Source organism: Lytechinus pictus, chromosome 9 (assembly GCF_037042905.1).
Source record: "Lytechinus pictus isolate F3 Inbred chromosome 9, Lp3.0, whole genome shotgun sequence".
Lineage (NCBI taxonomy): Eukaryota > Metazoa > Echinodermata > Echinoidea > Temnopleuroida > Toxopneustidae > Lytechinus > Lytechinus pictus.
The window spans coordinates 4,432,290-4,450,766 of NC_087253.1; the positions used below are offsets into that span (position 1 = coordinate 4,432,290).

Here is an 18,477-nt window from a genome sequence, read left to right on the forward strand (position 1 = left end):
TCTCAAAATTATGCCCTCATTTATGGTGCTTATCTACAATCTTAAGTCTGTTTTAAATCACCGATTATGTTACAATGTTCATCATTTAATATATATATGTATATATATATATATTTGTAAATATTTCATATTACTTCGTAATAAGTTTGAATATGGAAATGAAATAAAGACTATAGACAGCGCACAAACATAAAGAACTTGTCATTCAATCTTTTGTTTTTGGTCTCCGAAGTACTTATACACTCAAAAAACGAAGAGATAATATTGCTAAATAAATAGCTAGATAAATTAGCACTACCATTCCTTTAAACACACCCTAATTCCAGTCACAGCGCCATACGTCATGTTCCCTACATTCTTTTGCTATTAAATGATGAAGCATTCTGTTATGATAAAGTAAGCAAGATACAAACGTCCTTACATTGTGTCAAAAAATAGCATCTGCCGCATTGTTTTATTCAGACTATTTATTGATTTTAAGGTTCAATATGGTTTTTACCAGATAGAAATGTTAAGTTTTCTGTTTGGAATCACTGTGCCGATTGAGTGTGTTGTTACAGGCATTATCGAGCCCAGTGAAGGGCAATCAAAACTCGTTGTTTTAATAGTTAGTATTTTAACAGCGCAACTAAACTGGTAAGTTACCTTAAATTGCCTTTCATTGAATATCATTATTTTCTCATCGTATTGTATGATGACATGTTGCCTGTAGCCTGTATTATCACCGCATTATTTCATATAAATTTCGACTTAAATTGTATAACTGTAATGCTTCTCCTATCTTCTTCCCTAATTTAGAGTATGTGTGAGGTGTGAATGGTGAGGATGTGGGCGTGTGCTTTTACGTAAATAATGTATGCAATTTGATGTCGACGGATAATATGTGTGTTAATGTTTCGTTGCTGGGGTGTGTGTGTGGGAGCCCGGTGTGGGAGGTAGGGTGTTTGTGTGCAATAGATTGCATGAGTCTGGATATGGTCAGCATAATGATGATGTGTGTATTACTCTTTATCTGTGTGCGTGTGTGTGTTTAGGGGGGCGGGTCTGGTTTTGAAAGAGTTCGATTTATTTTATATTTCGGAAAGTTTCCTCATATCATATAATATAAATTTCACAATTTCAATATTTGTAATGGAACATGATGAAATGATTTGTCTGATGATTTATCCCCCACGCAAATAAAATCACTTTCAGTTTTTCGGGAAAATATATATATATTTTTTTGATGATAATAATAATAATAATAATGATAATAACAATAGGCATCTATATGGCACCATCTATCTAGAAATATATCACACGACGTATGGAGGAGATGTTCGTCTATAACGTCACAGAATAGAAATAAAAAAAAAATCATTAGTCCGTTATATCGTGACGGATTTTCAGCGAACATTCAGGACATTTCATCCTAATTTTTCCTGCTTTTATCAAAGCAGACTTCCTTTTTGGGGGCTCGTTGTACGGTTAAAACACCGTTTAACATATTTGCACAACGCTGCTCGCTATATGAACATAACAGTTTAAACATGTGTTTAAAATCTTAAGCAACAGAGTTTGATTATCAATATGTTGTTCTCAATAAATCAAGCATGGTTGTTTAATCTGTTAAGGCCACCGCACACCTTACGACTGTTCGCGATCCGATTTTGGAACAAATCGCATTTTGCTTATTTTCTGAAAATGTGAATGGGACATGTGTTATGCTATGTACACTGTCACAGGGCCCCATGGGAGACCAACACATTGTTGAATGGGCTTCCCTGTTTTTAAATAAATAAATAAAAATAAATCATTTTATTTGAGGTTGAAATCAATTGAAAGAATACTAATATAACCATTTTGAAAGATTGCAAGCTTTTATTTTTGAGTAAAGGCCAAATTAGTTTCAAATCGTGGTCAATCGTACGACTGCTATGACGTCATTACGACTAGATATTGAATTCGCTTTTATTCTAAGGAGGATGATAGCATAGTCACAGATTAGAACATAGGTATTCGTACGATGATTTAGAACATTACACAGTAAGATATTCCAAGTCTCAATATTAGCATCAAATTCTACTACATTTTATTCTGAAATCGAGTCGCCGACCAGTTGTAAGGTGTGCGGTGGCCTTTAAACAACTACCGCAATGATCTCATAATAAATAGCGATGTATACAATTCTAAACAGCGTTCTTACTGTTTTTTTGTGTCTGTTCTAAGTAATATTATCATTCTCTTAGAAAGTTGGAGGCTTCCTTTGAGAGAAATCAAACACCAAGATGTCTCAACAAGTGGGGAGCAAGAGACTCGGTATCATACATATCTTTCTGCTCGTCGTTTTGTCATCTGGTTCCATCCATGCTTCAGGTAGACATTTTCAAGGTCAATTTCGTCCAGACAGAAGGTTGACGCTAAATTGGTGATATTATCACTTGTCAAACTTTGTATTTTACCCGGGGGCCACTTACATTGGCGAGTGGATACCATGCGCAACCAAACAAAAAAGCACGTAAAAAGGATGTCTTTTTCAAGACAGGGGACGTTACGTACGTAACGTAATAAGGGTGTCATAATCACTAAAATAATGAAAAAGGGGTATCTATTTTCGCTAGGAAAGCTACGAGTTTAGGGTCAAATTTGCGAGGGTGTAAAAAATTAAGACTAAAATGTTTTATAAAGGATGTACTTTTTGCCCCATGAGTCAACACTACGTGTTTAGAGTATGATTTTGCGCGAGATGTGGGAGGTGCAGGGGCTGTACTAAACCCAATCAGGTAAAACCGACGACAGTGCACATAACAATAAAAATATCGTTGTACTTGTTTAGGGGGTCAATTCAGGGAATACTTGCCAAGAGTATTGTTTTGTTTTCAATACTTGTTAAGGGTAGGGTTTCACCCACCAATACTTGTTAAGGGGTGCATTTTCGGAATATGGAAAATACGTGTTTAAGGTGCTTTTCGAGACCCCATGGTCGCGCATGGTATCCACTCGTCAATGGAAGTGGCCCCCGGGATATTTTAGCCCCTTTTTTGTATCGAATTCACTATTTTACATGCTTTATGTATAATATAATTATCAGTCTTTGTTAGTATTATTTATCTATTCGAATGTCAACTCTAAATTATATTAATTTAAATCATTGCTATAATATAAAGATATTGATTTAATAATATTGATAGATATATGCGACGCTTTTAACTTGATGCATCATTATGGCTCTAACATCATAAGCGCTAAGTGAAAGTTACAAGAACAAATTACGAGAAAAGATCCTAGAATTGTCAGAATACGGATATTATTGTAACTCTGAAGAAACAAGAATATTTCTCTTTCGGCAATTGTCAGAATACTGCCCCTGGGGTCCGTTGCAGAAAGAGTTGCGTTTAAACGCAAGTCAAAAAATCAATCGCAAGTCCAAAATACGCGCTGTTGATTGGATGAAAATCAAGTTGCGCATGATTTTTAGAGTTGCGTTTGCTTGCAACTCTTTCTGCAACGGACCCCTGGTCAGTCGAAACTGGATCCATCTTTTAAATCGATTTTTTTTTTTTTTTTCAAAAGGGTGCAATACGGATAACTACAAACTATAAGCCCTACACTCACTCAAACCCTTTATTAAAAGAAAAGAAACTATTGAATATCTATGATATTCACAAATTTTCTCCCTGTATATTAACATTATTAATGTATGAATAAGTCCATAAGTCCTTGCCAAACCTTTTAGGTAATTTTTTTTTATTAAGAAAATATATGTATATGATATACGACAGAACGATAATTTATATGTTATACCAAATTACAAACATAATTTTTCTAGATCAACCGTTAAATACTCGGGACCGAGTAGGTGGAATAGCCTTCCGAGTAGCCTGAAGTCTTGGCAAAGTCTTTCGACTTTTAAACGAACATTCAGAAATTTTCCTTTGAACTCAGAACTATTAATTTGCCTTACCCGTTCCTCTTCCCCCTCTGTTTTTCGTTTTTGTAGCTCTTTTGTGTCATAGGGATTGACCTTTGAAAAGTCTTAAGACCTTTATCAGAAATGTCGAACAGAAAGTGGGATTAACAATTGAGGCCTATTGTTAGTCCCACCACTTTCTGTTATTTGCTGTATTCATAATGTACCCTTTTGTATTCGTGTCCGAATGCGTTTTTTTAATTCTGTTGTACCTGTATTTTTTTAACAGATTGTGGAAATAAAGAAATCAAATATATATATATATATATTTGTATACTTTCTCCCATACGTGTACTGTATCAAAGCAATAGCTTTGATCCAGCTGAGGCATGGCGGCTTGTCATTGTTCAAAACCCACCTTCACCTGACAAAAGAAATTATAATTGGTATAGTGTCGAAATCTGTCTATCTGACGGTCAATCGGATCGGGGTCGCCCTAGCCACTAACCCGTCTCTGTGGTCTAGTGGTTAAGGCACCGGTGTTCAAATCTGGGGGGCCGGGTTCGATTCCCGGCAGAGACATTTTTTCGGCAACACCAATTTTTCCAAAGGGTAGATAGCTCTCTGGGGAACCTTGATTTAAGCTACGCCTACCATTGTTCTCTTCATCCATTTCTTTACCATATATATATATAATTACGGCGCCAAAGCATTTCACTTCCTGATCGGTTCCCATTGAGTGCAGCACAATGTGGAAACATTTCTTGCCGAAGGAAATTACGCCATGACTGGGATTTAATTGATTTATGAATACATGAATACAAATGCAGAAACTCCTTCCAAAAAGTTTAGGAAGTAAGTAAAACCAGAACTCGCATTCTCGTTGCCCAACCATAATGGAAATAAACGAAATGAAATTAAATGAAATAATGTTAATCCGGATTTTTCGCAATTACTACGGAGAAACTATTTACGACGTTTCGATTCCTTTGAAAATGCAAGTCAAATCACAATGGAGAGCTGAGAGGCTTTTGTCGAAAGTTGGTGGACCGGGACAGCATCGGAATTTTTGACTCCGGATAACTACATTTGCAATTGTTCGTCCGGTGCAAATCTTCGGATGATCTGCCGTCATAGTCCACCAACTTTTTGACAAAGTCTCTCAGCTCTCCAATTTGATTTTAATTGCATTTTAAAAGGAAGAGAGTTTATCCGTAGTAAATGCGTAAACTTCCTATTACCGTTTAATTTCCTTTCAGTTATTTTGGATACCGGAAACCGAGGAACTCCATTGGTTGTGTCCGATGACAACCATCCCTATGGAATTTCTGTTCACGTCAATACGAGCTTCAAGATCCAATACGCTGGTAACGAGTATAACGGCATTGGAGTAAGTAAAACAATGAATGAAGCTGATGGTCAGGGGCGGATCCAGGATTTCTCAAAGGGGGATTTTTGTGCAGAAAAATGACAAACAGAACAAAGCAAAGTAAAAAAAGAAAAACAAGAAAGAAAGAAATAAAACTCTAAAAAAGGAGAGGAACCGCGGGCTCGGATGTGCCGCCTGGATCCACCTCTGCTTTTGATGATGTTGGTGGTATGGTGACCGGGGGGGGGGGGGGGATGAATTAGAGGGAGAAAGGGGGGGGGGACAGAAACGTGAGGGATTTTTTTTTCCTCAATTCATTTCAGGGGTAGTACAGACATCGACAGAGTAACCAGACCCAGACCTGAAACATGCTACTGAAACATTATTCTTCATTTTCTTTATACTTGAGAAATAATGGAGTTTCTGGAAGGGGGTTGTGGCCCTTGTCCCTGTACCACGGCCCCTGGTGGTTGTGAGGATAATTATGATGATTCCAATGAAGAAGATTACGTAATTAAAGCCAGTTACACACTTTACGATCTGCCACCCAATCGGACGTTACTTTGGTAAAATTTAAGTGACATAATTTGTTCTTGCGAAAAATATATTTCTATGCTAAGAGCAAGGGTCATGAGGTAGAGTTTTTTAATTAAGGATCACGTGAGGATTTGGATTAGGATTAAGGATTCGGATTAAGGATCATTGGAGACTGAACCCACATATGTGGGCTTGAGTGTATGGAAAACATGAGTAATAGCAAAATCATTCAGTCTCATTCAGTCAACCAGCTGAAGAATGATTCGAAGCTCGGGTACCGCCTCTATTTGGTATTGTGTGCATTTTCAGTAGGAGCAATTGTCGCTAGAGAAAATGTCGTGGAACCTATAAAATGATTATTAAAATAAGATAAGATGGAAACAAAACAAGGGTTCCAGTGAACAGTGATTTGATTCGCTTAAAGGAAATGTCGAACTGTGGTTTGAATAGGTCTCTTCTGATGGACTGATCTACTTTGGAGCTGAGAGGGCGCTACAGCTGCCTGATGACTTGACTGCCGGCAGCGACTTGGCAGCCGTGTTCCCCGTCCTGCAGAGGAATAGGCTTGTCGAGGGTAGTACCGCAACGTACCTGGAGATTAGCAATGACAGGACTGATGAGCTAGTCCGGGAACTGGATAACGTTCTCGTCGACTTCCGAGCTGGGTCGTTTATAGAATGGATCTTTGTGGTCACATGGAGTGAAGTCCGAAAGGCAGAGAATGTACCAGCGCACGAAGTGAGTCATCACATATTATGTTCTTTACACATACCTTTAAAAATGCCAAAGACCTCTAAGGTATACCGTAATATTGGGGGTGCCCAGACGTTAAAACGGCGATTTGCAGAAGTCCACAACTATCTATCAAATAAAAATTGCTTAAGACTTATTGCTACTTATCATTTTGCTCTCTGACCGTTTTACCTGATTCTTTTGAAATTCCAACATCTACGAGTTTATTATATTTGTTTCTACCCACATTTTCCTCCTTTCTTTCTTTCTTTCTTTGTTATTTCTTTATATCTTTCTCCCTTTTGTTCTGCCTTGAATTATGTCGTTTATACAGAAGAATACATTTCAGGTTGTCCTTGCAGGGACAGGAGAGAAAACCTTTGTCGTCTTCAACTACGCTAGATTATTCTGGACAAAAAGCAATTTCCAGAGTGGAGTCTCTTTCAATGCACAGGTGCGGTGAGCTTGGGCTTTCAGCCCATGTTTTTTTTTATAAATATTTTCTCCGCCGGGGGGGGGGGGTAATGGGAGCACTATTATTTTAAAGGGAATAACTTGCTCGTCCATAGACTTTAAAATACACGATTTATTCTTGTGATTTTTATTTTATTTAACTGAGTAGCTTATCTAATTTAATTTGACAGCTTTCTTGCGTCACAATTGCCACGGGTAACAAAGTCATGGCCCTTCGAAGGCGAAGTGTACAAAACCTACTTTTCCCAAGTTTGGAGATTCAATGTACATGTAGGAAACCCAATAATTGTTAGGTTCTGGTTTCATCAGAGCTTTTCCATGTAAATTTCAGAGAAATATTATTCCTTCCGCTAACTTTTTTGTGAGGGAATGTTACAGTACTGGGGTACAGTTGCAATTCTTGGTGACTTGTATGCGCATGTTTGGCATGAGAAAGATGTTCTTCGTCACAATCCCGCGATGGTTTGAAGAGCAATGCACGACATGCATCGTTGGTCGACAGGGGGTTTACTGTGAAAATGTTGAATATGTTGATGCAAAAGGTAGGGGGGACTGGCGTGTTCAACAGAGATTGACGTTAGGCATGCAATATGTAAATACCAGTCACTCACAAAGGGGAGAGGGAAATATGGAGAGAGAGATATAAAGAGGGGGGGGGGGGTGCGCGGGGAGTGTGGAGAGTGCCAGAGTGGTTAGCATTTCAATGAAATTTGACGGCAAAAACTCTGATGAATCCAAAAACGTTACAACAAAGTTGGTTCCATGCATATACATTACAACAAAAATGTCGAAAAATAGTTTTTTTCTTCTTTTTAACCCTTCCACAGGGTTCCTTTATTGAAATCACTATAAAACATATTTTTCGACAATACATAATTGAATAATTGAGACAGTATATGACACAAAATTTAAATATGTACAATACAATATTCCATGATTGTCGTAACATTTGTATAAAAAAAGTAGAATGCAAAGGAAAGAAAAAATCCATACAAGATATATATATATATATATATATATATATATATATATATATATATATATATATATATATATATATATATATATATATATATAGTGTGATGATAAGTTTACTTCTACCAATCGCTGTTGAGCTGTGAATATTTAACATAATGAGATGAAGCGAGGCTAACTCAACAGACGACGCAGGACGCCGTGATTTGCTTTAGCTTTCGTCTTTTAATTGAGACTTCGTCAGAAGCGTCTGTAAATACAGACTATTGTGATCGTATGACTGTATCCTATCTCGTTCTTTAGGAACTCGTGATTTGCTTTAGCTTTCGTCTTTTAATTGAGACTTCGTCAGAAGCGTCTGTAAATACAGACTATTGTGATCGTATGACTGTATCCTATCTCGTTCTTTCCTCAGAAGCGTCTGTAAATACAGACTATTGTGATCGTATGACTGTATCCTATCTCGTTCTTTCCTAAAGAACGAGATAGGATACAGTCATACGATCACAATAGTCTGTATTTACAGACGCTTCTGACGAAGTCTCAATTAAAAGACGAAAGCTAAAGCAAATCACGGTGTCCTGCGTCGTCTGTTGAGTTAGCCTCGCTTCATCTCATTATATATATATACAGTGTGTCTCTAAAAAAGTAAACCCAACTTCAACAGCAAATTTTCAGAAAACTGAAAAATATTTACACATTATTTTTTCATGGTTAGATAGTCCAATAAGTCCTCTGCCCAGTTATATCACTTAGGTTATCTAACTCTCAGGCATGACTGAGAATGATTCAACGTAGTGAATGGGTGTGAATTCATCGCTGTGGCAAGTTAGAATTGCACTTTGATTGGAAATGACATAGGAAATGTCTGATTTCTTACGAGCATAGCTTAGGGATGTGTACCCTCGACATGACCGCCATTCCTTTCGATGCAAAGGTCGCAGCGCCTCCTCATGTCCCTGACAGCACACCTGATCTTGTCGTAATCTGTTCACTTCACCTGTTATCCGTTGGCTCAGCTCCTGAATTGTGGCCGTTGGGGTTTGGAACACTTTTCCTTTAAGAGACCCCCAAAGAAAGAAATCGCATGGTGTCAGATCTGGTGAACGGGCAGGCCAGTCAACTGGGAAATGAAGAGCTATAATGCGATTGCCAAAGAGTTCAGTCAAATGATTCCTAACAGCAATTAGTCTGTGGGCTGGGGTCCCATCCTGAACCCACCAGGCCCTCCGGAATGTTCCACGTTGTTGTCGGGGGAAGATCTGTTCCATGTCAGGCACAATAAAAATGTTCAGTATGTCAAGGTACGCCCTGCCATTGATGTTGCCTTAAAAAGTAAGGTCCCATCAATGAATCATTGCCACAAAGACCAATCCAGACACTCTCCTGCTCATGTTCTTATTAAAAGCATATCTCGTTGGATGATGGAGTTCAGCATACTCGTGCTCATTGTGGGTGTTAACCATTCCATCCATGGAAACGTTGCTTCATCTCCGATGGTAAAAAAACTGGAGGAACTGTCGATCTTGGTTGCACCGGTTCACAAACCATTGTGAAAATTTAAGTCGTCTAGGAAAAATCAGCTGGTAGCAGTTGGTGCTGAACATGAACATGATATGGATGGAGATGCAAATCCAGTCTTGCTATTCTGTTACTCATAGGCCTAACATGTGACAAAAATTGAACTTCAAATAAGCCCTGAATGCATGACAATAGCAAGAAATAACTTGCCACAGTGATGATTTAATCATAGGCCTAACATGTGACAAACTTATTTTAACTTCAAATAGGCCGTGAATGCGTGACAATAACAAGAAATATTTCGTTTGAGTGGACACAAGAACAAAAAAATATGCATAATAGTTTCTTTATAATTATAACAAAAAGTACATAAGTTATCTATAACTAATTGAAATCGTAACAAAGCATCTTTCATATTAATAATTCTATTCACTATTTTGAACTGAAACCATCTCATGTTGACATCTGCAGTTGAATAAAAAGATATTTGATAGTAGGACCTCCATATAGTGTTGTCAAAGTCAAACGTTTTTTTCCGTCTGATGAGAATTTTGCAATCTTTCAACTTATACTAAAAAAAATATTGTAAATGTGAGCACAACAAAAACTCATTTGGCGGGGGTATCTGAATTTCAAAGAGAAAATCACATGACTGAAAAGTTCAATATCTGCTCTTTTATTTGATACCTTAATCACAGAAAATGGTCAAGAAGTAAAAAGGTTATGATCCCTCGAAACAATGCTTGTATTTCCATAATTTCATTAAATAAACGTGTTTTCACTGGTTTCCCACAGAAGCTATCGCACGGTAACAAAAGACTTAATGCATGGCTGATCGTCAACAAAACGGAATGTCGGGAGTGTTTGAACGCTAGCCTGTAAAACCTCTTCATTTTATGAAATTATTGAAATTCAAGTCTATTTCAAATAACCAGAACTTTGTTATTTCTTGACCATTTGCTGTAATTGAGGTATCAAATTAAAGAGCAGATATTGAACTTTTTAGTCATGTGGTTTTCTTTTTAAAACCCAGATACGGCCCGCCAATGAGTTTTTGGTATCCTTTCTTCAAATTGTTTTTGCTCACTCATGCGTGAATGAGGAATTATCTAAGTAATACCAGATGAAAAAAGAGATTCTAAGTTTTAAAATGGTAGGTCATTTGTCTATTGTATTTGTGATTAAGCTATGATAAATCATCGATAAATCTCGATTTCGTTTTTTGTGGGACGCACTGTATATTATTATTATTATTGGGTATAGAGGGGACTGCTGAAAAGTTTGATTGAAACTCTGATTAATAGATGGTTTTCCACGTAAAGATTAGCAACGTGCTGTTTCGATCCTGTCTGCTGTGTGAACCTTTACTGAGTTAAGGGTCTGAATGTGCAGCCTATTCATCCCATGCCTTGTGTATTGAAGGCCATCTCGCTCAGGATTGAAACAGCAAGTCTTGAAGTCTTTGCGTGGAGACACACTTGTTGATCAAAGTTTCAATCAGGGTCTGTGTCTGCAGAATGTTTTCAATTCCTGACCGAAAGGGCCTTCAGTACACAATGCATTATAGGCTGCGCATTCAGACCCTTACCTCGAGTGAAGGGCTTGCACAGCAGACTACTGAAAAGCTACATGGTTTTACGTGTTGTGATGATAAATACGTATATTTTCGCACTTTTTATTGATGTCTTTACGCAGGCTGGCTTCGTCGATGGAAAGAGCAATACTGATTTTTATTTACCGGATTCGGGGAAATCTAAAATGAAGCTTCTCCAAGCTTCAAGTAACGTGATGGTCAATGGACGGTGGATTTATGACGTCACTCACTTCCTGCCAGTCGAAGGGGGTAAATACTCTCATGGAGCGTTGCTCTGCAATCCATTTCAAGTAAAATTTGTGCCCACAAATCAATCATAACTCTGGTAATTCATTTGGTTGCTTGCCTGCTTCTGGCAACAAGAAGCATAAACCAATCTGCTCTCGTTACAATTGATATTTCGATTTTTTTTAATACATCAGGGACCCGTCTTACAAAGAGTTACGATTGATCCGATAAGGAAATCCATCCACGTCATCTTTTTTTTCTTGAGGAAATTTGCACAATGTCTTCTGTAAACAAAGAGAAGCACGCTGAATTTTCAAGAAAACTATGAATGAATAAATATACATCACATCTATGAAATGTTTGAAACAAAGGGGTGTTCAAACATGTTTTTTTAGATGTTGACGTTGTTGGCTTACCATAGTTATGATTGATTGGATCAATCGTAACTCTTTGTAAGTAGGGGCCCAGGAATTCGATTGATTTGATTGTGAATATTTTCTTGCATCACCCCTTACTTGTGTATTTTATTGGGGTAAATGACTATCCAAGGTTGGAAATACATATGATTTGAATCAAGACAGTAATATTATGTATTATTATCATCAACATTATCATCAAATCTATTTGTATATCCTGTCATATCACCTGTTTCTTAAGACATTACAAAGCGCGAACCATACTGTTAAATGTGATTTTTTCCTCACTGTTGAGTTAATTTTTCAACGAAAATAAGTCGCTAATTTGTTCAAAGCGAGCAAATAGCATTTTACAATGGATGACCTTTTAATACTTTCTGCGATATGTAGAAAAGCGAATCCCCCAGGTCCATTCACTTGGAAACATATTAAAGCAATTTCACACCGAGATTAACTTTTTAGGATGGGGAAAAAACACAAAACATCTAAAAAACTAAACATCAATCGATTTTAAGGTTTCACCTATGTAAATGAAATTGTTTCTTTGTGTGTATGTGTGTGTGAGTTTGCAATGACTTTTGCCAATTATGCAAGAAATTTTATACGTCGTGACACAGGAAGTACCACACCGGGCGTGTCCCGTTGAATATCGATTGATAACAGATTGAAAAAGAAATGATCAAATAAGAACGGATAATATGTATAAATGCTTAACATGTTTATCATTGTTCTTTCATAAAAAAAAACATTTGTTTAGAATTTACACAAATACGGTATCTGGGAAGTTCATACAGTAAACCAAAAAGTATAACATTCATCCGTGTTGCTGAATTTCAGTTTTTAATGTGTAGAAAGAGCACAGTTTTGATTTATGTTTCGTTTTCACTAATACTAGTAGTAAGAAATGTAGTATACAGGTAATTCTTGTGGATTTTAAAAAAGAAATTTGAAATATGTCGTTCTTTGACAAATCGAAACTCGTTTCACAGTTGTCCTGAAGAATTCATATTGCGATTATTGCGATAAATTTCTTTTGACAAATCGAAAATAATAGAAAAATTGAAAAAAAAAAATTTAATAAGAATAATAAATAATAACAGAATGCAAACGATCTTAACCAGAAAAATGTGTTTTCATGGACGAAAAAAATGTCAAGAAAAAAAAATGCCCCTTACTGGTTTACCACAATAAGTTTCATCGAATTGTCGTCAGTTTTAATTGGAAAAATTATTATTTGACTGCCGATTCTGTGGCGAACAAATCGAATGCAATGTACATCCGGCAGGTCGTATCATTGAAGGGATGCTCCGGGCTAAAAAAATATACCCAAATAGAGTAAAGTCTACGTAGCAAATTGCTAAAAATTTCTTCAATATCCGATAATAAGGAGGTTATCGAATTTTAAAGTTCAGCAAGATTTTTTAAACAGTTATATGCATGTCATTATCAATTTTCATTAGGTGGGCTTATGACGTCACATCCCCACTTACCTTTCATGATTATGTCGTATTTTCATACATCTATGTATGATATGTCTTCCTTATACTAAGATAAGTTGCAGCACAATGAATGTTAAAATCAGTTGTCTATCTAGTTTCTTAGTTCTTGGAGGACAAAATTCGAATAAACATAATTTTCAGCAATAAAATAGCCAATATGACTGGTTGCCGATTAAGAAACCCCCGTCAATAATATCAGTGGTCAGTTCGCCTTTTCTTTCAACAAATTGATCAACAAAATATTTAGATCCTTACCTTATAGCGTTTTACCAAATTTTGATCGGTAGTAGCTTTTCATTACAAATATCGTTTTTATACTTATTATCAATTTCAATTTCTAAATAAATCATTGTTTTCGTTCTCTATCTTTCCCTCATGCTCTCTCTATCCTCTACCTATCGTGTTCTCTTTGTCTCTCTCTCTCGTCCTCTGTCTCTCTGTTTTGTGTTCTCTCTTTTCGGCTACACTCTTTCTCGAGCTCCCCCTTTCTCGCACTCTCTGTCTCCCCCTTTCTATACACACATACACATCCATCATTACGCGCCCGCACAAACGCACACACATATTCGCCCACTTACCACACACATTTTTATTTCCAACGACCGGTCAAATACTAAGATAATGTAATATAATATATATATTTTTTGGAGAATTTTCTGCATTTATTAGAATAATACAGGTCGCATTCCATAAGTCATGTAAGTTGGGTATGCAAAAGAGTGGCGGATGAACAATTTTCAACACGGTTTCAACATGGATAAATTGTTGCTACATCACAACATCTTGACCAAATTTATTGAGTAAGTTGTCACTTTGAAGCTAGAACTATAGGCTAAGTATATTACTATAAATCAAATCAATAAAATATCAGGAACAAAATTTATAGCACATTAAGTTTGAAGAAACAGGGGTGGCGGAGCCGGTGGATGCGGCGAATGATAGAATGTTAATTAAACACAACTTAATATAATATGTAACATGACTGTCAGCCTAATATGTCTAGGCAGTTTAAAAGCAGGGAGCTACTAATATAGTTATACAAATTTCACAATTTTGAAAATATGCAGGAATGAAATACATGCGTATGTCAGCTCTGATCTGCAACCTAATCAATTAGTAAACTGGAGAAATTTGGTTAATCATCTTATTTGTAAACTTAATTTTTAGTATAAAATTTGTGTATCATTGCAACAAAAATTTCTACCCATGATGTAGTCATAAAAAGCGACAGGCATTTTGGGGGCAAAAATATGAAATTAGATATTGTTAATTAATTAGTGTAATTAATATGCATACAATAACAGATAATTATTCAATTTTTGTTCCAGAATTAATTATTGATGTTACAAGATTATATTGATGTTACAAGATTAAAAGTGCAAAATACTAGGGTGATCCAATGTTGCATTAACTTTTGACACCATTTTATATGCTGCAGGTCTACTTTGAGAAAAGCACACTTCAAAATTCATATTTACATTGATGTCTATGTAATAATTAGCTGTTAATTAGTCATTTTAAAGAAAATAAAAGTATTTGAGACTTCAAACTTTTTTTTATTAATTACAGAATGGTAATACCTATAACATATAAAACAATATTTTTTAAAACCATTTAACTATTTTTACCACCTTATGACATGCGACCTACACAAAACAAATTTACAATGCGTGAGACATTATCATAATATGACATAAAGTACATATAACCAAGTGACAATCTTATGATGACATGAGAAAGATATGAATACGATATAGAAAAAAAAACATGAAGGGAAACTAATGCAGAGGCAAACTATTTAGGCAAATAAATTCTTGGAACACACCAGCCAAAATAAATGTTTGAAACATAGCAGCCAAATATAGTCTTATAATGAACAATGCTTCATTAATTAAAACCATTATCGGGTAAACTTGTAATATTTAGGTAATCTGACTCTTTATATAAAAAAAATCCCTCTTACCCTCCTTCAGCCAAACAAGAAAAAATATAAATATATTCTCGGAATACTCCTAGACTTATAGCACCCACAAAATGTATCTTTTGTGAATGTAGTATAGCTTGTCTTAACAACATACTTAACGAAAATGATACTATTGGTAAAGCTTACACCCACAATTGTAACCTATGATTATTGTATAATGATATTAAAATATACACCATGTACACTGAGAAAGTCACATCTGATCCATTTACATGCCCAGTCAGGGCGCCGTTTCATAATAGTCGGAACTTTCCATAATGGCAATACTCGATCGAATCAAATCTTCGGTATAAATTTTGAAATGTCACTGTTATAAAACAGCGAACACCAAATTAGAGATGTTATAAAATGAAACAATTAATAAAGAGAGCAATTTTGTTTAAAAAACCCATTTTCCAAACATGATATTCAAAAGAGTACTGTTAAAAGGAATATTTACAATTCTGTACAAATAACCCCTCATAGCATTCATGGCAAATGTAACATTTGATAACAAAAAAGTCTCATCATCACCTTTTTGAGCTAAACAATCTCCTCTACTGATAAAACTTGCTCATTTGTATTGTTTTAATATAGCATCTAGAAAGAGAACAAGCGTAGATGATTAACTTAAAATTAAAGTAAATAATAGGGCAAAAAAATATTTTCCATAGAAATCTCCCTAGAAGTCATTAATCTATTTAACCATTTTTATATTCAAAGTTACGTTTTATTCTTTTGCTTCGTCACCGGCTCCAGCCTTTTTATATAATTCGATGAGATGGTCGCAGCCTTCGACACAGTGGTTGCACCCATCCTGGGCGTTCCTCAACTCTTCAATCCTATGCTCGATAAGTCTGATCATTTTATCTTTGTCGGCCGTCCATTCTTGCAACTCCTTGTCGTAGAGTGCTTTTTGTTTCGCTTCCTCCTCTTGTGCTTCCTTCTTGATGTCGTCGCCGACGTCTCTTACTAAAAGCGCGCCGTCAATTGCGAGAGATGCGACAGTTCCGACACCTGGTACTAATGAAACAGCTCCAGAGGCAACTGCCATACCCGCTCCAGCGAAATCACCATGGACAGCACGCGACACGCCAAAGCCCACTCCCGCCACTAATCCAATAAGTGGCACCTTTTTCAAAACAGACTTTGGCGCCGCCTTGGCGCTAGCTTTTGCAATCGCTTTGACTGCTTGTTTCCCAGCCACAATGGCTGCACGAACCAACGTCTTCCTCGCCACCAGCCCACCGACTTTTTTGAGAACTTTGGCCTGCATTTCCTCCAAAGCTTCGCTTTTGGTAAGGTTCAGTCCTGGCAACCGCTGCTGCCGCTTTGAGGGTGTCTTCTCGCTTAGTGGGGGATCCTCTTTGTCCCAAATTTCCCTCTCTTCCTCCATGCGCTGTTGCTCCTTTTCGGCCTCTTTAGCCAAATCTTTAGCGTGTTTCCTAGCGGCCTTGACTTTCTTCAAATCCCAACCCTTATTCCAACCGAAGGGGCCAAAGTGGGTAATTGTAATCCCGTTGCCGTTCCTTCTGAAGCAGAGGAAGTTGTCAGGATGTTGAACCAATGCCTCCGCGTCTAAGAAAACACACAGGGGACTTCCAGGATCAACCCAGTATACGAAGTTGCCCGGAATCATTTCCACCCAACCCGTCCATATGATTCCAGGTCCACCAATGGCTGTATTGATTATGAAATTGCAAATACCATCTAAAACTTCTTGGAAGGGACCTTGGGTGTGGTCTGTCATGTGAATGTTATAATTGTTACCCTCGGCGTCCGTGAAGTGGTTGTCGACATCGATTCTTGCCATGGTTCACTCAATCAACACCTGAAAAAAATAGAAGAAAAATTCAGAGGAAATAACAATAAGATACCCAACATTAAAATCAACATAATGATTCTAATTTTAAGCATATGCAGCTTGAGTATATCGGGCTGTGTTTACTTACCAAATTTCCCCTTTTCAAATTTGAATAGTCTAGTGACCTCATAAAAAAAAAAACACGTTATTTTCTTATTCCTTGTCCAATATTTTATTTCAAAGCTTTCATTATTTTTTTAATCGGATTTTTTCCACTCTCATACAAGTTGGATTACTCTTTAAGATGTGATTACAAAAATGATGCAAATTAAACTCACTTTAATAAAATTCGATGGAAGCGCCTTCACTTAATCCGAGCAATCGTAGATAGATGCAAACGATATGAACGAGGTAGGATTATTGGTTATTGTCAGAACTGCCTGGAATTTGGATTCCCTTCGTCTTCTGTCTTCTCCAAGTGCTATCACCGACAATTTATATTGGTGATAGCGAGAACACCCACACACACACCCCCACACACGCACTCACTAACTGTTGAAGGGGTCGTCACACCCGGATGTGTGCCAGTTATGTGCATTAGTTATTTCTTGCTGCTACTTAATCCTTCATAATGAAGACATTTCATTTACACATTTTATGAAAAAATGAAACAATTATGATTTCATGCAAAAGAAAAAGTAAAGTGGGGATGTGACATCATCAGACCATGTAATGAATATTCATGAAGACATGCCTAGAACTGTTTCACGGGAATAATGCAAATGTTTAAAATTCAATAACTTCTTTATTTGTTATCCAATCTTCTCACTCCTAATTTTTTTTTCAATTTTCCCCACTTTTTCGCTTATTGTTTTTCTCTCTTTTTTTGGGGGGGGGGGGGGGGGCACCGCGAGTAGGGGGCGGGGCGAAGCACTGGATCTGGATCAGCCTATTAAATCTATAATTAATCCTCATTCATTTTTGATTTCTGTATTTTTTCATATTTTTTTTCTATTTTTCAATTATAATTACTAAACAAATTATTTTTGTAAGGACAGGAATGCAGGAGGAAGTTCATTTCCGTCTCAGAATGGTTGTGTGTGTCTTGTTACGAGACTATATAACGCTGTAATTTTTTAGGTGAAAGGTGATGTAGATGAAATAGTATAAAATCTCGTAATCCCGATATTTAGTTTGTGGCACTCAATACTTACGAATAATTTATTTTCTGTTTTCTGATGAGAAAGGTTTTTAAAATCTGAATAGCGAAAAACAACTTTCATGGCTTTGGTATAGGATGCTTATGAAATGACAGCATAATACAAAACATTTTGTTTTTCCAAATTTCGTGGGGGGGGGGTAAATGCCCCCTTAACGCCACTGTTTTCGCAGACAATTATTTTTCTCCATCTTATCATCTTTATATCTTCATCGGGGATGTTAACAGCTCTAATGTGTTTTCTATTCTTAATTTTT

At 36.6% G+C, this 18,477-nt stretch overlaps 2 protein-coding genes across 2 annotated transcripts; one reads left to right on the forward strand and one right to left on the reverse strand.

The window, feature by feature from the left end:
• Positions 1 to 535: 535 nt before the first annotated feature.
• Positions 536 to 12,779, forward strand: LOC129267976 (sushi, nidogen and EGF-like domain-containing protein 1). The gene is made up of 6 exons (XM_064104290.1): positions 536 to 636; positions 2,229 to 2,355; positions 5,149 to 5,279; positions 6,246 to 6,533; positions 6,862 to 6,981; positions 11,193 to 12,779. Exons 2-6 carry the CDS (start codon positions 2,268 to 2,270, stop codon positions 11,409 to 11,411), a joined length of 846 nt encoding a protein of 281 aa, XP_063960360.1. The 5' UTR covers positions 536 to 636; positions 2,229 to 2,267; the 3' UTR covers positions 11,412 to 12,779.
• Positions 12,780 to 13,880: 1,101 nt separating this feature from the next.
• On the reverse strand, positions 13,881 to 17,487 carry LOC135155393 (uncharacterized). The gene is made up of 2 exons (XM_064104291.1): positions 17,340 to 17,487; positions 13,881 to 17,028 (listed from the first exon to the last, which is right to left on the reverse strand). Exon 2 carries the CDS (start codon positions 17,008 to 17,010, stop codon positions 15,928 to 15,930), a length of 1,083 nt encoding a protein of 360 aa, XP_063960361.1. The 5' UTR covers positions 17,011 to 17,028; positions 17,340 to 17,487; the 3' UTR covers positions 13,881 to 15,927.
• Between the last annotated feature and the right edge of the window lie 990 nt (positions 17,488 to 18,477).